The 22,068-nt window shown below is 41.1% G+C and overlaps 1 protein-coding gene across 4 annotated transcripts in view; it reads left to right on the forward strand.

The window, feature by feature from the left end:
- PHF20 (PHD finger protein 20) overlaps nt 1-20,944 on the forward strand; it is a 68,645-nt gene extending 47,701 nt beyond the window's left edge. For all 4 annotated transcript variants that reach the window (XM_086622674.1, XM_086622675.1, XM_086622676.1 and 1 more), the window contains 8 exons: nt 1,858-1,956; nt 3,638-3,799; nt 5,432-5,601; nt 11,062-11,161; nt 14,233-14,428; nt 16,963-17,362; nt 18,778-18,961; nt 20,572-20,944. In XM_086622674.1, the coding sequence (XP_086478800.1) occupies nt 1,858-1,956; nt 3,638-3,799; nt 5,432-5,601; nt 11,062-11,161; nt 14,233-14,428; nt 16,963-17,362; nt 18,778-18,961; nt 20,572-20,714 (1,454 nt within the window). In that variant the 3' untranslated portion in view covers nt 20,715-20,944. The remainder of the gene's footprint in view (nt 1-1,857; nt 1,957-3,637; nt 3,800-5,431; nt 5,602-11,061; nt 11,162-14,232; nt 14,429-16,962; nt 17,363-18,777; nt 18,962-20,571) is intronic.
- The last annotated feature ends 1,124 nt before the right edge of the window (nt 20,945-22,068 follow it).

Consider the following 22,068-nt stretch of genomic DNA (forward strand, 5'->3'; position numbering starts at 1 on the left):
TACGAGAAACAACTTGAGGCAAAAAGGTTCTTCAGTACAGGGTCTTTGGAAAGTCCCTCTTACAATATTTGTTCTTTGCAGGCTTTTCTTTTTTTAGGAAAAAACAGTCCAGCATTAACCGTGTTGTACAGTTAAGACAGCTGTATACAGAAACTTGCAAATCTTGGATTTTTTCAGATTTTTAAGACATACTGGCAAGCTCAAGGGGAAAATGTGTGGAATGAAGTGACAGTTTTTTGTCATATTTATCACAGATATGTTGATAGCGACTGAAGTAGCATACTCTGCACTCTCAGATATCTGAAAACAAATCAGATGATCTGACATGCCAATTTCAATTTCCAAGTGAAAAGATGCAAAATTTTCCTACCTATGTTGACCTCAGTTATCATCTCTTTACCTTTATAGAAGAATAAAATAGCAGAACATATTTGCATCCCTGTATATGAGCAGGGAGAAGGAAATGATGCCCTGAGGATCCTGATGATTGGAGGACTAGGAGATGAGGACAAAGGAAAGTAAGAAGGAAGTTGGAAGCTCTGTGCTGAGACTTAAGTAGGAACCTCTTTCTCCGTTTTTTTTTTTACCTCCCTCAACAAATGGTAATGGAGGAGGGGTGAAGTTTGCCCATTGTGCTGCCAGCCAAAAGAGGAACTTGAGCAGCAGAGTAGCAGGAGATGTTCAAGGACTAAGAGAATGGGGAGATACAGAGATGAAGACTGTCATGAGGAGGAGCTAATGGGTGTGTCACCTGCATGCTCATCATAGCTGGTAAAACGTGACAGATTTCCAGGTTTTGAGTGAGCTGTTTGTACGTAATCCGTAGCCTTAGACTGTGACTTGGGGAGTCTACTGTTAGCACGTAGGGCAGAGGTTAACATAGTACACTGATGCTGCTGTTGGCTTCACAAGTGGTTACAGACCAGCTAGGGTTCTCAAATGAAGATTTGATACAGTATAGAGTGTCTTTAGGGGCTTATTCTGATATCAGGAGTCAGAAATTAAGATAGATTTCTAAATACGATGGTGAGTGGCTTAATCAGCCAAGCACTCCAAGAGCAGAGCCCTTTTGAGATGCAAGGCATCCTTCCATAGCAGATTTTATGGTTGCATGTATAGTCTTGGCTGAGTCAGGATAGTTTACTTAAGGAACTGTATGAGTACCTAGAAATTCTGCTGTGGAGACCTGAATCTGAAAGACAGGAGTTGTAAACAAATGCTAGGATATAGAAAGCAAGGGTTTGTGCACGTTACCTTGCACTGGGGTTACATTTCACAGCAAGTGCTCTGGAAGCGTGCTTTAAGGATGGACTTGATTGAAAGATATCACCCAATCATTCAAAAATTATGGTGTTTTTTTCATTCTCACAAAAGCATGATGGAGAATAGCAGTTGAAGCCAACTGAACCAGTTGTTACTCCATTTTCAATGAAAACACAATATTTCACTGAGGAAGTGTACTAGAGTTTAGACGCTTGTGGTTTTGTTCTCGTCAGACTCCTGTCATAATGCTACTGAAATGTTCAGCCATGATTTAGAAAATGGATATAACAAATCCCCCGGGATTTTCTTTATTAATAATCTCTGAAGCGTGTAAGCAGTAAATGGACATTGGTGTAGAGTTGATTTCTCCCATATGCTATTGTAATTTTGTTGTGGGACAACCAAATTAGAACTTAAACCAGAGCGTTCTAATCATGAGAGCTGGAAATTCTTACAAATAAGTTTTTGTGTTGTTTTTTGCAGTGAACTGGCCCTGATTGTCTTAAGAAACCATGGAGGTCTTTAAGAAAGTAAATAAGTAGAATAAGTGTGTATACATCTTAAAAATTAAATTAGAATGTTGTCTAATTTCAGCTGTTAAAGAACATGAGAAGAACAAAGAAAGAAAATCCAAAGACTATGGAAGGTCCAAGTCAAAGAAAAAGAAAAAAAAGAAAAAGAGAACTAAACCTGGTAAAGCTCTTTTTTCTTCAGTAGAGGAAACAGTTGATATGGTTGATATACAAGTGGTTATGTCAGTCTAAGTCTGGCTTTTCATTGGCAAGTGTGCTTGGATGCAAGTTCTAACCATTTAAAGGGGGTGCAGGTCCCTTTGATTTGTTACCAAATACCTCATGTACCAGATATTCTCAGTTATACGAGTTAGTTTTGGGAGTCCTGTGTGAATGATGGAGTTTGGAAATGTTGATGGGTCTTTTTTCTGCTGTTAACCTCGTTATTTCTTACATCTTCACTTAGTATGGGATTTCAGAGGCTGTGACAATGAGTTCTATTAAACCTGTCACATCCAAAATGTTTTTCATAAAGGATAAATGTCTGGTCTCCTGAAGGGATGAAGTAAAAGCTTGATTTAAAGTCTCTACTCACTGTGTCCCTCTGTCGTGTCTCAGAACATGCCGTTCCACCTACGTTAGCAGGGTTGTAGCAGGAACATGCCTTCTCTGTTGATTTCCTGTACGGAGGCTTGGGAACGCTTTCCTTGGGCCACTTTACGCTTTGAACTTCATATGCAGGCCCGGCTGTTCTTGGTGATTGGATTCTTCTCTTCTGAAAATAGCAACTGGTTGAAAGATTTCTCTAGTGAAATGTTTGCAGATCAAGCGTGGTAACTTTCTCGCCATTGATGGGTGTCCGAGATCGTTAGCGCAGCACAGTTCAGTGCGGCATGCATGATTTGTTAAACTGGAACTCCTTATGGAGGAGCTTGAGGTGGGGAAGAAAATACCTTATCTTTTTGTTTGCTGCCATGAAGGAATAGGGTAAGCTGTCGTGAGAGAGTAGAGGAGAAGGAAGAACCACAGGCAGACTGACTCAGAATTGTACTGAAACAAATAATTTTAGTGAGTTTATAATTATATGGTGCCCTCAAATATACTGGTAACATGCAAAGTATGATTTGTAAACTTAGGCAATATTTGCACAAGTAGTACCCACAAACTGCTTGTCCGTTTGCCCTTGGCTTTTAAAATGTTGCATACCTTTTTTTGATGGTGCCCTTGTGGTTCTTCAGGCCAGGAGTGCTGAAGGTTTTCCCCTGGTAACTGACCGGAGAGTGCAGGACAGCCTGGGTTTATGTGCCGTCCAGGGCGTGAGGAGTGGTACTTCGCAGAGGAGCTGTCCTGGGTGTTCTCCCACACGTTCCTAGTTGGATCTCTTCCTTTCCACCATACATCCTCTTCCCTCCATACACTAGGAAAATAGGAGAAGAGGTACTTTCTGTCCACTTTGTAGTCTGTGAGATTAGGACGTGTGTGTAGCCCGTGTGAATAACAGTGGGATGTGAGGGAGAGGTCTCCAGCTGGCAACGCGTGTGTAGAAGTGCCTGTGATGCAGCAGCGTTTGTAGACACGCTCACCCTGAAGAACAGTTAGGTCTGAGTAACCAGTTCAGCCCTTCTCACTTACGCCAGCAGCGAAGGATGACTGAGTGCACAGGATTTTTCTGGTTCTGATGATAACTTTCTTGCCTCTAGAAAGCCTGCAAAGCTTTCAGCAGCATAGCGAAGTCCTAGAGTCCCAGGATATCGAGGTGGAAACTGTCTCAGTGAATTATACATGCCTGCATGATGCTGTCTTTTCTTCTGTCAACTTTTCCTGACCACAGGCTTCTGATACTAACACTTACAATTTTACAGAATACTCTGGCAGTGAAGAAAACACAGATATTTCACAGGAACTTTCTCCTGAAAAATCAGTTGTCACAAAATGTATTTCTTCAAATAAATCATCTGCCCACCCAAGCACGCTGCTGCACTGCTCTGACTCTGGACAGCACAGAGGAAAATCGAAAACAAATGGTGAGATGCTTTCCTCTACAGTTTGCTGACTCTCCTTCATTACCAGGGAAGGTGTGAGCTGCACTAATATACAGGAGAGCTGATGCTCCTGATGTAAATTTGGCTATTCTTACACAGGACTCTGTGTGTTGTTTCCACTACCTGAGGAAGTTGAACCCAGTTCGTTTGCCAGAGCTTGATACTTTTTGCTTTGACTTTCTTGGTCTTTGTCTTCGTGAAAGCCTTAAGACTGTTGTCCTCACTTCAGAACTCAAACTCATTTTACACTTGTTTGCAGCACCTTATTAACTCTATAATAACAATGTTCAGACTTCAGTAATTAAATTTATTTCCTAAGGTTTCCTCAAAGTAACAACTCATTCAGAGTTAAAAATAGATGCTATGCAAGTTTATAGAGTATGTGTACTGCGTTTGAGAGACCACTGGCTGTGGTTGTGTGTAGCTGTATAGACAGAGTATGATACACGGTTATGATGACTTTGAGCTTTGTAATGATGAGAAGCTCTTGGGTAACTATTTATTAGTGTCTCCATAGTACTTCATAAACAGAGCTCATAAAAATGTGGCTGTTGTGTTCCTTCCAAAGTACTTAGGAAAGAGTGTTGTATCCCATAGGTGGCATAAAACTTTTAAACAGGAAAAATAACTAATGCATTGGGTTCTCAGCCCCTTACATTTGAAGGCAGATGTTTCTCCAAAAGGTCTCGTTTATACCACAGACTGGTGGTTCTTTTTCTGCAGTCTTGTTTTAGAGGCTAAGTATTTAAAATAGTTCTACCAAATATAGGTGAGACACCATGACCTAGTTAAGAGTGACTAAAATTTTTACCTTCTACTTCCATCCAGCTCATTAGAGTATTTCCTAAATAATTAAAATCCTTATCTTCTCCCTCTGACCCTCCCATTCTATCCCCAAGGAAGGTATAGACATTGCATTAGTATTATTGAGGTAAGCGTCTCAATTTAGCATGTTCAGTAAAGATTTTGGCATTTTGATTCACTCCACAGAGATGTATTAATGCTTTAAGTAGCGTGGGAGCTTGCTTAAAGAATACCTTGAGCAGCGCACTGCCCCGAGTTGATAAAGGTGTCCTCAGCAGGTGTCTCAATGAAAATCATTTCTGAAGCAGGATTAAAATCTGTGTTGGGCTCTGGATGTTTCTGTAATGAAGACATTACTTTGTGAGGTCGAATGGTTCTTTAAGACATAACCCCCGTGTCTTTTTGGGAGCTCTACACTTAAAGTAATGAGTCACAAGTCCATACAAATTGCAGAAACCAGTATGAATCCTGTTTGAATTCATAAATTTTGTTTTGTTTATTATTCTTGTCTAAAGAGACTTTGTACTGTCAATATACAGTACCTCAAACCAATTTAATGACAGAAGCTGTTAACCTGGAATATTTGAAGGAGTTAATAATGAGAATATAAAACTTAATTATGTAGTAACCTTTAGTTAACCTTTAGTTTATTGAAGTTTGCTACATAATGCAGTAACATTGTAACGTTCCTTAAATTACGGGTGAACTCAAGCTTTTAGAATTGTATGTCTGCATACTCAGGATGAAATCTTTGAGTTATTTGACCTTTTTGTAATTACTTGGGATTTTATCCAACTACTTTTTGTACAGAGGATGACACCCTAAGTGAGTCATCTATGGATAGCTTGCTCTGGAGTGATGATGACTGCAGTCAGGATGTTGATGTAACCACGAACCCTGACGAAGAAGTTGAAGAAAGTGATTTTGAGATTGTTCGGTGTGTTTGTGAAGTAAAAGAAGAAAATGACTTCATGATCCAGGTAAGAAGTTGGAGGGTGAATGAGCATTTCTGTGAATACAGTGGAAGGTGTCAGTGGAAAAGCTATTGCAGCAATATGCACAGGTACATTCCATACATGAAATAAATTGTTCTGGTCCTCTGAAACCATAAAATTTTTAAGATAACCTGTCAGAGTGAGCAGCTGCTATGAAAGTGGAAAACTTTTGCTTTTTGATACAGTTCGTGAAAAATCTTCAGTATGGTTTTTTTACTCAAAGGAAAGTGGGGGAAGAGGGACAATCCTACACAAACCACTAACAGTTGGCTTGTCACTTTTAGATTTGGATTTTTCTAAAAATTAGAATGCTTCCTAGGTTTAGAGGATATATATTTAAAATCAGTGACTTTTTATCTGGCTTTTTTGCATCCCTCCAATTCTGAGCATGTTCAGAACATCGCCTTGAGATGGTGGCACCCTTCCACTTACCTACATTGGCAGGAAGCTGAACTTAAACATACAGTCCTTTAGGTGGGGTGCACAACAAAAACTCATGACTTGAGTCTTTTGTTTTGAAGCAGAGCTGCATTCATTCATTCTGCAGCTTCTTCTGTGGTTTGTAAATTCAGAGTGCCTAATCAGCAGAAGGCCATTTGTCTGTCATCCATGAGCATGCTCTTTTTAAACCAACATTATAGAGAACTGTTTCCAGCCAGAGCAGTGTCTATTATCTCTCACTTAAAGCTGTTGCTAAAAGCCTCTTTGGAACTGCCCTGACTGTTTACTTTTACTTTGTTCGTAGACGATCAGGAAACCATTCCCCACATAACTACTCTGAGCTATTCCACCCAGTTCCTATTAATTTTAATACTGAAGTCAAACATCAAGTAAAAAACTTCAGCACTTTTTGCTCTAGTTCATTTTGCCACTGCCGTTTGTGAGCTGCACGGTCCCCTTTGGTAATTCCTCCCAAGTCTTAGAAGAAGCATGCGCAGAGGCTTAAGCGTGTGATGCTCTTGAACCTAGATCACAAGCTTTTTGTAGTTGCCTGTCTGAAAAAATGAGGAAAAAACTGTCCTTTTTTCCCCCCTTTCTTTTGTTTGTTTTGGGGGTTTTTAGAAGGCTCCCACCCTTCCTGTCTAGATAACTTTTCCTGTTGTGGGACCTCTGTTCAAAGTGACAGTAGTATAGCTTGGCAACTGTGCTCGTTTTTAAGGTAATTAATGCATTCTTTTGATAAGGTTGTTTTATTTGTGAAAGGATATGGCGTGACACTGACTCAGAAATATTTTTCTGGCAGGCGAAGCTCACCCCCATCTACAGCTTTTGAATTCACTTTCCTAGGCATTCTGTTGCTACTTTTTGTGAGGTTTGAATCTGACTTTATGGGACCCCTTACTGGGACAGTTGCTGGCGTGTTAATGTGAACTGTGTTTCTTTTTGCTGTTTGGAAGTAGGAGGAAAGACAGAAGCTGATCTATACCTACCTCACAGCTGCTGATGGGTTTTTTTGTTGGACTTTATTGCTTGAATGAGGCAGAAATCTGTTAAGGAGAAGACAGGGTGCACCACTTAAATTGTAGTGAAGAATGTGAAGAATTCTGCAGCAGAACAGTAGAAACGCCTGTTTTGCTCTGAACGTCAACAGCCCAATTGTAAAAAGCTTTAATAGGGCTAGCTAAAGCAGCCAAATTTTTTGTCCTCAGTAGTCAAGTTTAACAGCTAACGTCATTGTGTGGTTTTCTTTGGCCTTCCGTGCTGTTTAATAGAGATTTGCTTTGGCAGGTACAACACTTTTTCCCTTAGTGCTGAGTTCATTTTAGTGGACACCTTTGTATCAGTGTTGAATCCGAACAACGCAGGACAAAAGATCACCTTGGCAGGAGAGGGTGCAGTGATGGGCAGTGGCCAAAATTAGATAAATAGTATCTGAGTGCATAGGAGAAAAAGGAGTCTGGTGGTTGGGAATAAAGGGGACTGGCTGCCTGCTGAGGAGATGGCTCAATGAGAAACACGAAGATGTGGTCTGGAAAAGAGTTTTCTGGCAAATGTAAGCTCAACACTAGTCTATGGCTGCAGAATGCAGAGAACTGTCAGCCAGCGTTTTAAACAGTTTACCTGTGTTATAAAAGAGTTACCTAGGAGAGCAGGTGGTTATCTCTGGAAAAGAGGTACAGATCAAGAGCGTGCTGAGTACCTGCATTCAGTACAGGGGTTGAAGCAATAGGAGCTGGGAAGCAAGGAACTGGCAACAAGACTATGGGGAGGTAGGTTAGGCAAACGGTTTCTTAAAATGCCAGATGCTGTGCTGCCCATAAACTCTGTCAGCCTGTAGTTTTTGGGGGAAATGTTTTGAACGATCTGGTGTTCTGTTGTAGGTGTAGAAATGCCTGAGTTAGCTCTTTAAAGTACAGTGCATCAATACAAAGCAAAGGTGCCATGTCGTACAACTCTGAATTTATGACAAGGGGAACCTGTTTTCAGCTTTTCAGAGGTGTAGTGCCAAGATTAACACTTCCCTTTGACTTTGTAGAGCGAGAATCCTGTGTGGCTGTCATAACTTTATAAGAAGGAAAGATTTCTTCCCTATTTCCTACTCAGACTTTAATTTGACACTTGGACACTTGAATTTGGAAGTGTCTGCCGTGAAGAATTTGCATTTAGACTTGCCCGATCTTCCTGAAAATGTGTAACTTTTCTTGCTATGTGGGTTTTTAGAAGAACTTTGTCGTCCTTTGCACTTGTCTCCATTGGGGTATTTATTCTGCTCCTGCTTATTATTCGGATGAGACCTGACTGGAACATGCTGGCACTCGGGGTGCTTGCTGGAGCTTGTGCCTCTGTGCCAATCGACCTTGACTTGGGATCAGAGTTAGGGCAGTTTCTCCATGCGTGTGACTGGAGGCTCATTCCTCCCAGGATATGTGTGTGATGCCCTCTTACAAGAGGAGAATGAGTCATTTTCACTTTGAACTGGGCTCGTTTCCATTAATGTGCCCAATTTAGAAATAATGAGGAAAAAATGTTAATTTTAAAAATAAGCAGCACCTTTATTTTTCTTGAAAGATCAGAGTCCGTTAAGGTTTAACTCTTACACAGTTAAACTGAGAGTTTGTTCCATTTAGGTCTTTAATAATAAAACCTCCGAAAATTAGAGATTTTGCAAAAACTTCTTCCATTATTTTGAACTTGCCTTAAATGAATTGTCTCAAGCAATTTGTGCATGAAGAATGCCATTCTTTACACTGGGGTGCAGAAATACGGGTTTGCATTTAAAATGAGTACCTGCCTCAGTAGAAGTTAAAACTGGATGTATTATTTTTTTATACTTTTTTTCATTGCTCAATGCTGTTTCATTCCAGTCTCTCTAACTTTGCAAGGAGGGGAGTAGGTTTCACTTACGGAGCCTGCAGAAAGTAGCAGCTTGGCATTGCTGCGCGTTACTGCTGAAGGCACAGGACTCCGTTTGGAGGGTGAAGCTTGGGCCCAAAAAAGTCCAGACAAAAACTGCCAGTGTCTCTTCCTTTTGTTTTTTATACCTAAACATTGAAGTTGTGTGTGATGTAGAGAATTCTGGGGCTGGAGTTGGTGGCCTTGGAGGTGATGGACGTAAATGGACTTGGGATATTTTTGTTCTGGTAGCTGAAAAGTGCTTTAAATGCACATCCATTGGGTTTGGTTATTTCTTTTGCAGTTGAACTTTGATGTAAAGGTTATTGTGTCAGTCTGCGTGGTTTTCCTCTTCAGAATCTCTTACTTGACTTGCTGCGAGCCTCCCTACTACTGCCTGGGCAGGGGGTAGCTTCTATGTAGGATGTGTCCAGAGCCTGGAGCCTGGGCAGCCACTCTGCAAAGCAGGACGTGCAGATAAAAGGAAAGGCCTGTGCCCTAATGGGGTGGGTATTTAAGTAGGAGTTGAGTAAAATAAAAAAAGTTGAGATGCTTCATTGGAGTTCTGGGGAAATTTGCGTGGAAAGATCACTGCGTGTAGCCCTGTGCTACATGGTGGGATTTATCGGACGAAGGTGTAACTAGGTCCAGGAGCTCCCTTCTTATTTTTAGCACACAGTCTATTTTTCTTAATCTGTTTTCTTCCTTTTAGAACTTTTTTCTGGCTTTTTTCTGGTTTTTTAGAACGTTTTTCTGGCTCCTACTAATCATCTTTATGAGAGGAGTGTGGTCTCTTGGCCTCTTTTGGAAATGTCTCTCTATTGCTGTAGGACTGTGTACCTGTTTTGTAGGGCCTTTGTTAGTCCTGTCCTTTGGACACTCATTTCTCTCCACCCATTTACATTCTCTGTTCCCAGTGTTTCCATTTCCTCCACACCTAGACCACTACTGTACTGCCATGATGTAACCAAAAACTGGTGATCCATTTCTGGCTCTCCTATCTTGAGGAAAGGCAGCAGCTAGGAAGAGCGTTAATAAAAGTGGTGTAAGTGGTGCTCAGCCCATGAGATGTTTATCGAGCTGGCATCTTTTAGGAGATGGAGCCGTGTCTAAGGTTGCTTGCAGTTGCTGTTTGCATTTGTGTTAGCTCACTTCGAAAACCTTGGCCGATTTGACGAGATCTCTACATTAACTTGTGGCGTGTGCTGTGAGAAATAAAGGTTATGATCTGTTCTCTCACTGCTTGTGAAAATGGTAATTCTGAACCGACATCACAGTTTCAAATCAAAATTGACTTAATGTTCTTATTTGGGGTTTTGTCCCTTTTTTCAGTGGTCTTTAGGCTGCAGTTGAAGTTTTGTCTGCTTGTTAAAGTGTAGGGGGAGGAAGTGACTGAAACAGAACATGTGGATATAGTTTTTTCCTGTTCTAAAACAATATGGCTTTAAGTACAATGATTGCATTTTAAATAGCATAACTGCACTGAAAATTATGGCCAAATTGTATTCAGTCTTTGTCAGAATGGTTGCTCACACCTGGAAGGACGTCAAGTTTTTAAAGCTAGTACAACTGCATCTGCACTTGAGTTTTATATTGGTAGAGCTACCTTTGAAGTAGATAAAATGTTAGAGATCCAAGGATCAGCAAAGCACAATATTGACTAGTCCTATCTGACGTAAGTACCCCTTGGATTTTGTAGTTGAATGTGATTTACTGTTTGAGAGGGGAACTTTTTAAATCAGAAAACTTGATATATTTTGCTAAAGCAAGCTTGATTGCATATTGTTTTATGTCCTGATTATGTGTGCGTGCATCCTGTGAAAGATTTTCATCTCCAAAGGGAACGTTTTTGTACCTTTCAGGATATCTCTGCTTCCACTTCGTAATTGTTGTCATTCTGCAGAAATCAATGTGAAAAATGTGTGGGAAGCCTTCAAATTTTATTGTAGTCTGATTCTTTAATGTATTTTCTTGTAGCTGGAAGAGGGAGGTGGGTATTAATACACCTTTTTGTCTTAAAATATGTGGATGATGTGTCTCTTAATTGAGGTAATCTTACTGAGCTCCTGTAGGCTTCATTTCTGTTGATGTGCTTTTCTTGGCTTTGAACAGTGTGAAGAGTGTCTGTGCTGGCAGCATGGAGTCTGTATGGGTTTACTGGAAGATAATGTACCTGAGAAATACACCTGCTATATTTGCCAAGATCCTCCAGGTACAGAAATTTAAGGTTACAGAGCCTTCTTTTATATGTAGTAATTTTATTAGTTTGTGTATATTGCAAAGATTAAACGACTTTTTTTGCTCCCCTGTGTTTGTTGCTATAGCTAATTGAGATGAGTTACAGATACAGAAAGTCTGATTTATGTGAATGTACAGGAGTCGATGTCGTGGGATTGCAACTGAACGGGGATGGAAAGGAGTGTTTTCGCTGTGGTGCCCCTGTGTCACATACTAACCATTAACAAGGATTGTCCTGTCTGTCTGTGGAAAAGGAATTCAGGAGCACTGGAGAGACTCAAGCAAAGACTGCCCGTGGGCACATCCTCTGGGATGTGACTGCAGCTTTCCTCCAACAAGAGCAGGCTTGGTTCTCAGCAGCTGTGATGTGCTACTGCTTGTTATGGCAAGGCGCTTGCAATCCAAGTATATAAATACAAATTATCTTGGGTAACGCAGTCAGGGTAGATTAAGCAATACATTTTTTACTCCTGTCAATGTATTTTAAAATATCTTAGTCCATCTTATGCAGCAGGTAAAATTACGCTATGTGGATCTTTCCTGGCTTCCTACTCCATAAGTTATAAAGCCTTGCTGAACGTGGAAACATGAGTTTCAGGCTTGAGTCCATGTTCATAAATTGTGAGAAAATGGGATCTCTGTCTAATCACAAACCTTTTAGGTTTATATACATCTTTGGATTGTGATCTGTGCTTTTTTTTTTTGCTAAAACTACTAAGTCTGTGGTAGCTTAACTCATTGATTTGTGTAGTTTGTATATTAATGTTTTTTTTACTCCATAGCAAGGAAGACACGCTGTGTTTATATTCAGTTATCTAAGTAGTAAAATAGTTTAATGCTTATTTAAGTTTTCTTACAGTATCTTGCACCCAGGATTTTCACCCTTTATTTTCAAGACACTTTGATTTGTGTCAACTTGAGTTAGTTTTTAAACTAAAGTGCACCTGCAGACTCTTGTGCCATCACACAGGAACTGCTTGTATTTACTCAGAAACTTTGTCAGAATGCTTCTTGGTGAAAACTGACGACAATTAACACTTCATTTGCTTCATTAGTTTAGTCACTTTTAATAACTATTGCTTGGAAGATCCTGAAACTTTTTTTAATTTGGGCATAATTTTTACCTCTCTTAGAAAAGGAAAACATATCCAACTTTCTGACTGCAAAAGCAGCTTCTCAATTTCGATGAATCTGCTGTTGGCTTGAAATGAGCTAAATGGGCTTTATGAATCTGCAGATAATTTGCTTTTAAAACTGGGCGTAGCCATTCAGCAAACTCTTACTTAGGAGCTTTCCTCAGTTTAGTGTTGGGACTTGTAACATCACTGTTCATGTTACTGGAAGTAAAAGCACATTTAATATTATTATGCCTAAAACCTGTACTAACTGTCATTTTAGACAGGTTTTTTTTGAGTCCAGTGGGATTTTTAAGAGATTTGTTAACATTTACCCTTGCTTAAACATTGTCCAAGATGCTTATGATGTGATGGGTTCACTCAAGCCACAGAGAGCATACGTTGTTGGGTATTGTCTTGTTTCTTCTCTTGAAGCTTAAACACCTACGCTTTTTGTCTGGGTACATCACCAAGTAAACAATGCCATGGACAGGCTGGGTCATCTCAGTGGTGTTAAGATGACCATGGAGTTCTAAAATTCACGATTTTATTCTCGTGGACCGAACTTCATTATTCTACCACAGATAGTAGCTTCTCTAACACAAAAATAGGTTAATACAGGTATGTCAGGAATGTCTCCAAAGTGGTTCTGGCTGTACCTAGAAGATCTCTTGCTTGATAACAGCATATCTGCCGGAAAAGTTGAGCTGTTATAGCCTTGAAAATTTGTTTTTCAAGTTTGAAATTGTCCTTTATGGCCACAGATGTTCATACAGGGCGTGGTATAGAAACCATTTATGCTGCCAATCTATAACTACCATCCAAAAGCATATAAATAAATACCTGTGACTGAGTTCTGCTTGTTTCTCAGAGATGTGCTTTGCTTCCTCGTGCCAAAATTAACAGCACGGGCAGTGGTGCCGCTTGATACGCATGTGGTGTGATCCCCCATTCTTACTCTGCTGCCCAGTAACTCTCTGTGTTTTTTTAGCTTCTCCTTAACTGCTGAAACTTCTAGTCAATATTAACCTGCTTATATTGGAGACTTCTTTGTGGATATCATTCTGAGTCTGTGTTCCAGCGTTACCTCTGATTTCGTAGGTGTGCTGACTGGGCTGTAACTGGGCCAGTGAACGGTGTGGTGTTTCTCCGGGTGCTGAGCTGGTCTTCTGAGAACATCTGTTGAAACAATACATTTCACAGGGGGTGTGTGGGCTTCTGTTGGGTTTTTAGCTTGGATTTTTTTGTTTGTGTTTTTGCAATTTAGCAAGCATCTGAAATTCCTCTCTCTCCTGCTAATACCATTTTCTTTGGCTTCTTCAGTTACTTTTACTGATGCGTTTATCACATTGAACCTGATTTCATTTCAGCTGTTGTTGATATTCCAACTTCTTAACCTAGAATTAGTATTATTAATACCCTGTCTTGGACAAGTTCTCCATCAGAACCTCATCACTGATTTGTTTAAATTTTACTTTTGAATGACTGTACTAATACATGTACGATGCTTAAAAACAAGACTACTGGAAAAGGGAAGTTCACTGCCTTTTGCTGCATCGTTCTGTCTGCAGAGAGCTGTATTCAAACTGTGGCTTTAGTTGTAACCATGGTTACTAGATTGTGATGCTCTGCTAAAAATACACTTTTCTCTGTGCATCAGCTGTGATTACCTGTGTGGATGTCCTTTGGAATTTGGGATCTGAATGCTTTTACAGTTGGGCAGATGTTTTTCACTGAGATCATCTCACTTCCCGCTTCCAAAGTTCTTCGTGTCTTCATGGATTTGTCTGCTATTATAGGATCTTTATTACTACTGTTGATAAGAAAAATACGCAACTGCAAGACTTTAAGATAATCAGAATTACTACCAGTAATGTTAATGTGCCTTAGTTAATGCTTCATTTTAACACACTCATTACTGTTGCTCTAGGTCAGAGGTCCAGCTTAAAGTATTGGTATGAGAAGGAGTGGTTAAGTAATGGTCACATGCATGGCTTAGCGTTTTTGGAAGAAAATTATTCCCACCAGAATGCCAAGAAGATAGTAGCCACTCACCAGCTTCTTGGCGATGTGCAGAGAGTGATAGAAGTACTGCATGGACTGCAGCTGAAGATGAGCATATTACAGTAAGCAGTATTTAAGTATCCGTCGGCATGTTCTCAATGTGAATTGGATTTCAAATAGTAGAAGAATAACCAGAAATTCAGTCCTATTTTTGTGCTTCTTTGTGGATATATAGCATAATTTGAATTGCTAATGTGATCTTGGAAAAGGACTTGTTTTTTTTAAAAAATTTAAGCGTGGTGAGGGGTGTAAATTGACTGTGTATAGAAGGGTTGGGGAAGCATGAAGGAGACAGGAGGATAACTAATAACAACTTTGCCTGAAGGATCTAAATGGGTTCAAGTATCAAGAAGAGGATAGGCCTATAACCTGTGGCAGCATTCTTTTAACACTTACCTTCTTCATTCCAGTAATTCTTAATCAGAGCTTTTCCAGCAGAAATCAGATGGTTTTGTTCAGCATAATGTGTTGCTCTGTTGTAGTGGGAGAACAGCTGCACCTTCCGCAACCTGTGGCAATTCATTTCTGTGCAAAGATTGTTGCAGATGCATAAGAAGAAAAATAACATTCTGTATTCACTGTGGAAATCAAGTTTTCTCCATCCTTTCCTGTTTAAAGTCATCCTTGGGTTCTGAGGACTGCAAAAATCTTTTACTGACTCAAATCCAGTAGTTTTAAATTGATTGAGTTCCATATTTATAATTTATTAGTTGACGAATTGCGCAGCAGCAGCTATTTGGAAAGCAAAGCTTTTAGCGTTTCCAGTGTTCTTTAGCACTTTTTCCCTTAAATGTAATCTGTGGTGATGCAGTAGGGCCACGGGCAGTACCTGAAATGCTTAAACAATGGAATAATGCTTAAAGCAAGAGAGGAGCAATTTTGACATAAGGTTTTGCTTTTCCATTATGGTATCCTTTAGTCAGATCTGTAAGTAGTATCTTTGTTCTTGGGCAAGGGTGGAGCAGAAATATTGTAAGACCACTCTTTAAGCATTTTCTTAAATAGCAAGACTTTAGATTATGGCTTTCCTATTGTAAATTGAGATGTGCAGAGCACTAAGGTGTGGAGCACTGGGCAAATATGTGATGCTTGTTAAAGATTTTGTTCCTTTTTCTCTCCCATTCTGAAGTCTGGTGTGATGACGTGATTAAAGATGAGCTGTGGTCCTGTTAGGTGGTCTTGTTAAAAGCTATAGCCCCTAGTTTCTTTATTGTTACGTAAATCAGAAAGGATTTTAAAACTTGCTGCATTAGAAGAATGATTATATTGATGCAGATCTACCCTCTAAGGGAGAGGAGATGACTTTGCAGCTGCCTGAAATTATTAGGAGTGTTGCTCAGTGTTTCAAGGAGGTGGCAAAGGATCAGAGGTGACCCTGACAGCTTTGGTGCAATGGGAGGGAGAGCCAGCCTTCAGTAGAAGGTTGCTCCGGTGTGAAGTGTTTGAATTTTCATCCTCAAGTAGCTGGCACTTCATCTTGCAATTTTCTGTCTTCTGTAAAGTTATCCCTTGCTCTTTGCTGAGCCAGAGTGCCTTTAGGTGTAGAATACCAGTGGAGCTGGAATAGAATGCTTTGGTAGATGAGCTCTTGGCTCTCGCTTCCCTAGGCATGCCTTCAGGATTGCTCACAAGGATGCCGTAGACATGCAGTTGTGGAGGCAGAGGTGCTTGTGTAAAGTGCTCTGAGCAAGTCCTTGCAGCTCTCACTGTAGTTTCCTCTGACAGGCACTGAAGTAACCTTAGATACTGTAGAAGGGATGAGAAAGCAGTTACTCTGGAAGTAAAATGGTCGTGGTTTGGCTCATAGCTGGAAAAAAGCTGGATCAGCTTAGTGGAGTAATTCCATCTGCCTTTGCCAGGAAGCACAGAGTGGGGTTTTGGGGCAGACCCCTTCTTCTCTGCGCAGCTGAACGCGGGTGCTTTAGGGTCAGGAGCTGCTGCTGCTGTGTTCTTGCAGCCTCTAGCAGATAAGCTGCCTGCCCTCGGAAGACAGGCAGATGGATTCCGTTTTGCTCTCCTTTTTACTGCTGTCTTCATGCCTGACAGACATGTTTTGTTTTACCAAGAACCAGGGAGTCTTTGTTTTACCTTTTAACAATTTTAATCTCTGGTAAGACAAAAAGTCGTCTTTTTGTTTTACCAGAGTTTAAAATTGTTAAAATCTTAGTTTAGCTTCAGTGTACATGATGTAGCTGTTCAAAATATTGCCAAAATATCCCAGTGAAATCAGTTTATGCTGTTACTAAATTGCACATATTGAAGCAAAATGCTCCTTCAAGGGCAGCGTTAGTGAAAAGTTGTATGTATCTATTTGAAACTTACTCTTCAATTTTTTTCTTAATGCCAACACTTGGCTTATATACGGTGTTATAGAAATAAAAATAGTGAACCTAACAGAACATTGTAGGAAGATGCACATTGGACGTCAGTGAAATTATATTATTTCACAATATTTGGGGTATTTTTTACTAATTGTGATGACTAAAGCATGTAGTAGCTCCAATATTCTTACTCCATTTCTTTACGTAATAGAATAGTTTGCTCAGTCACTTTGAATGATTTGTTGGGTGTTTTACTTTTTTTTATGTTTGAACAGAAATAAAGAACATCCTGACCTAAAGCTTTGGTGCCATCCGTGGAAACACATCACAGTGGATGAAAAAATTCATGCCAAACACATCATTCACATTGAGGAGAACTGTTGCAAAGAGGAGACAGCCAGTTATAGAACTTGGAACGGGACAGTTGAGAAACCCTCAGCCGTTCCTTCTGCAGAGGAGTCCTACATTACGAGTGAACACTGTTACCAGAAGCCTCGAGCCTACTACCCTGCCATAGAGCAGAGGTTGGTGGTGGAAACAAGGGGGTCAGCCATGGATGATGGAGTAAACAGAATAAGGGAAAACGGGGATGATGCCCTGTCTGAGAGATTTGGCTGGAATCTGGACCGAGAAATTTGCAAGATGGAAAATGAATCCAAACACAATTACTCCAAGGTATTTGTATTAAAATAATCCTCTCTGCATAGAGGATGTGTTTGCCTGGCAAAGTGCAAAACTCTAACCGTTTTAGTAGTATTTAGGTTGTTTATTTGTGTGCAGTTTTTTTCTATACTGTTAAATTTAGGTTGCCCATATGAATTAAAATATTACATGTGATCAACTCCTCCATTTCCAATAATAGTCAAGAAAATCTAGGTTGAAGAGGACTTCTGGACCTTAGATCACTTGCACAGTCTGTAGAACGTGCATTATGGTCCACTGGTAGTTAATTGCTGCTTACTCTTATGTGTGTTAAATGTAAAATTAAACACTAGCAACGCGATAGAAAACAGGGCAAGCGTGTATGGGTACTACCAAATACACTGGTGTTCCAGCTTTTAGTTATTTCTGTCTTGTAACTGCTAAAAAAAAACATGGGAGCATTAACTAAATTGATTCCGGGTTCTTCAGGCAGCATTTCATGGGGGGGGGGGGGGGGGGGGAAATAGCCTGAACTGATTATCTTCTTTATTCAATGGTGATCATTCTTAAAGTCCTGTATCTTCTTCCTGCTGGAGCACTCAAGTTTTATCTTTTCAGCTCTTGGTTCTTGTTCTCAGGTCTATCAGAGGCCTTTCTACACCACAATGCAAAAATTGTGCTGCCGTTAGTGCCAAGTCATATGGAATATGGCCTGACACGTGTGGGGGAGCCTCTGGGAAATATCGACCTCCTGGTTTTAGATCAAAAGGTTTTATTTGTCGCATATGTGAGCTGTAATTTGTTCTTTTTAACTTCTCTATCGAATCAATTGAGACTGCTTTATGTTTCCCAGAAAGGCATATATTTCAGTTCCTTGGTCTTTTAGGAAAGTTTTTGTAAATCCTGTCATATTTCAGCAGAACGATGAAAAAAGTAGGGGAGTAGAAGCAACACTGCTGACAGCATAGTCAAGTTTTATAAGTGGTGGTAGTGTGGGTTTTTTCTAGATGCTCTGATGAAAGTTTTAGAAGAATTGAGACTAGATTCCTTCAGGAAAAAATCCCTTCTCACTGCAAAATCACTCTTTAGTTGATTGCTGTCATGTTAAAAATGGCTTTAACGTTCCCTGGGATGCACAGAGTAAAAGCCGTATCTTCCAGCTGGAAGTTGGCAGGGAACCAGCGATGTGTCTGTTATCTTTTCCAAATCAGGTGCTTGTGAAGTGCACCGAATAGGTCTTAGCAAAATATCTATAAAAGCATGTCTGTACTTGGATCTTCCTGCCCACACTGCCTTAATATTTGTGTATGATTTCTTGTCCGTGTGTCTGTCCTCCACTAGCCCAAGATCAGTTGAGCAGTTAGCTTGGGTAGCTCTAAGGCTCCAGCCAGTCTGGCTCACCAAATCTGTGTCACCATAATAAATATTAATGTCTGCATTTCTGCTAGGTAAGAGAGTCTGCCTCTAAGAAAGTGTCTCCAGAGGAAGCTATTGAAATGAAACTGCTGGAAAAAGACAAAGAAGGAGTTGTGAACTCACAGCTGCAGTGGCAGCTTAATCTGTTAGCTCATGTGGAATCTCTGCAGGATGAAGTCATCCACAGAATGGATTTCATTGAGAAGGAGCTAGATGGTAGGTAATGTTTTCCTGTTTCAAAAATTAACTGGGTTTAACTGAACTACCTGTTCAAAACACGTTACCTTGAATGTTACTTCTGCAGACCGACAGAGACGAGCATTGCTCTGTCAGATTTACGGCATTTACGGATAGAAAATAGACATGCTACTGATGGGGGGGCAGATTTTAAAACAAAGATCAAGTTAAACCAGCAGAATTCTATGGGAAGAGTTGTGGTTAGATCACCTCTAAATAGTTGCATCAGCTGATGTACTGGAATATCTTCCATGTCATCTTTGCTTTCAGGTTTTTGTCATTTTCCATAGTGCTTCTGTGTATATGAACTTCCCTGTTCTTCAGGACCTTGCTGACTGTTTCAGCCTGTTCTTGGTGGCCTCTGTGGTGCACGAGGCTCTTATCTTTTCCTTTCTCTTCCAAATTCTTTATTTAAATGTCTCTTGAAATTTTTTTCCTAGTAATGAGAAACTTCTAAACTCTGTGTTACATTAAAACAATCCAGGATAGTTCTTTTTCTTAATGTCTGAAGTCTGACGGTTGGTTTTATAGTAGTTACAGCAGCAGCTTTTCTTGCAAGCTTTTCTTTCTTCTCTAACCTTTACCAAAGTGAGCTCGTCTTTTTGTAGTTCAGTAAGGTGCTGAAAAATTGAACAACTAAAGGAATATTTCAGGTAATGAAGATCAATCAGGCCTGTAATCGTAATACTTGTTTCATAAATCAAGAAGCTAGTTTGCAAAAGTCAGGTGTTTTGTATTTGCTGCTGAGCTGGAGGACTGCTCGGAGCATTGCTGCTCTGGTCAGGAATTTTCTGATTTCAAGGCTGGATGTGTCAGTAGTTGGGCAGTGCCCACTGGTTCTTCAGCAGGTGCTGCCCTTAGGTTGATCTAGCCTGTAATCTAGTTCGTGGCAACCGCCCCTGCAGCTTGTCTTGGCAGACGTGGTCTGTCCCCAAGGTTTCAGTCTCCTTCCGTGGTGCTGTCCTGTCCCCTGCACCCATCCCAGTTCAGTGTGGCCACTGTTCTGGTGGTCATGCTGCATTGCTGCCCGAGTTGTCTTTGGCCAGTAGTACGTGCGGTTCTTGTGTCCCACTGAGAAGCTGTAGAGCAGGGATTGGTTTGCGTTGTGCAGCAGTCTGCCTGAGCTTTGATTTCATCCCTGTCTTCTGTTACGGAGCTCTGTCTTGGCCGGTTGTGTTCTGTATTGACGACAAGCCTCTTTCATTAGCACAGTCCTGTCCTTGTAGGATCTTCAGTGGAAATACCACCTAGTTGCATATAATGCTGATCTGAAAGGTATTCTGATGGTAGAAGTTTCCTGTACTGCAGTATTCTTGCTCTGGGATTGATGCAGATCAGAGGAAGTTTAGCATCGGATTTCACAATATCTAGTCCTGAGTTTTGCTTTCCTGCTTTCTCCTAGGAACATCTGCTTTTTTTCTGCAGACTGGTGTGAGGAGCCTGGATTTCTGATTTCTCAAACACCACATGTTAAAAACACTGCCCAGTGTGCACTCAAGATTCACAAGAGCTTTAAAGAATTCCTGTTTTGTGACTTAAGGTGGTCTCTTTGAGAACTGGAATAGTGACAGTTGTGTTTTTCGTTGCAGTTTTGGAGAGCTGGCTGGATTACACGGGAGAGCTGGAACCACCAGAACCACTAGCTCGACTCCCACAACTCAAACATTGCATAAAGCAGCTTATAACGGACCTCGGCAAAGTGCAACAGATCGCGCTTTGCTGCTCCACGTGAGACCAGGAAGCGTGGGAGATGACGGAGTGCGAAGTTGGAGCATCTGATGCCAACAGCTCTGTGTATTTACATGAAATGAGCATGCTGGTTGCATGTGATGCAGATGGACTTCAGGGATTTGTGAAGAAGCACTGTTCAAAGAACGGCAAAAAAGTTATTTTATCTCATAATTTCGAGTTTCTTAGGCAATTAAAATGAGATGGGAGAGATGACACTTATGTTCAGAGGTCGGGTGTTGGTTGATGAATTACACTTACATGTTCACTCCTTACAAGTTGCTCCTTGGAACGGTCGACTTTTTCATAGTCAAACTGACTAAAAATTGTGCCACTGAAGAACAGAGTTCTAAGAGCCAAAAACATTTAGCTGACCGAGGTTGTAAATAACTCTGCATAGTTCAAGTGACTCGTGTCATGTTTTGTTCCTTCTGGTTTATGCATAATAGCACCCAGTATTTAATCACTAGGAAATGTGACAGTTTCCAGGCTTGGCAATGTCCAGCTGTCGGCTGTAACCCGTTACGTGCAGGTTTGCGAGTGACAGTGGCCTGAACCCCTGCTGCTACGTTCAGTGACGTAGCAGGAGGCCGCCGGTGGGTCGCACTTACTTTCAGAATAAATGATTGTTTTCCATGTTTATCCTGGCACTATCGCGTGACTCGGTACCGGGGAAATCCGTTAACATTGTGGTGACGTGCGTTGCGGAGCGTGCCGTGCCCGCTGGAGCAGTGCTGGTGGGACACCTTTGGGCGGTGGGAGGTACCGCTGTGACAGACTGGAGATGCGCCTGGCGTTCCAGGCTTCAGCAAGGTCTGTAACGGACGCTCCGTCGTTCTCTGCCCGTTTGTTAATAACGGCCATTCCGGTTCTGTTTTGAAACGTAGACTTTTTTCCATACCCTGACCGCGTTGGGTGTGACAACCCTCTGAGAGTGTGTGGTTGGGGATCGGTTTGTTCTATATCTGTGTAAATAAAGCCTCGATCTATGCATGAGGCGCTGTCCTCGCAGGCAGCGAGTGGCTTATCTTCTTAAGCGGTGTACGCTCAGAGTCCCTTTTCTACCTTCAGTTTGGATTTTCTGGTTTGTGTTGCGTTGTGAAGGCGAGGTGGGGATGCTGCTCACGCTCCAGCCACGTCACACAGTCCCTTGTGAAACGGTGGTGTAAGTACGTGAGACGCCACGAGTCTTTCAGCGGCAGATCAGAGCTCCGTGAACAGCGACGGTGACTTCGGTTTCCTTCCCCAGCGTTGCTGAGTTAAGTTCACTGTGGAAAATAGTAAGCTGTTTTTGTGGTGAGAGGGTGTCCTCAACAGCTGGGTCTGTCACCTTGGTTTTACTGCGTGTGGTGGGACCG

Source organism: Tauraco erythrolophus, chromosome 18 (genome assembly GCF_009769465.1).
Source record: "Tauraco erythrolophus isolate bTauEry1 chromosome 18, bTauEry1.pri, whole genome shotgun sequence".
NCBI lineage: Eukaryota > Metazoa > Chordata > Aves > Musophagiformes > Musophagidae > Tauraco > Tauraco erythrolophus.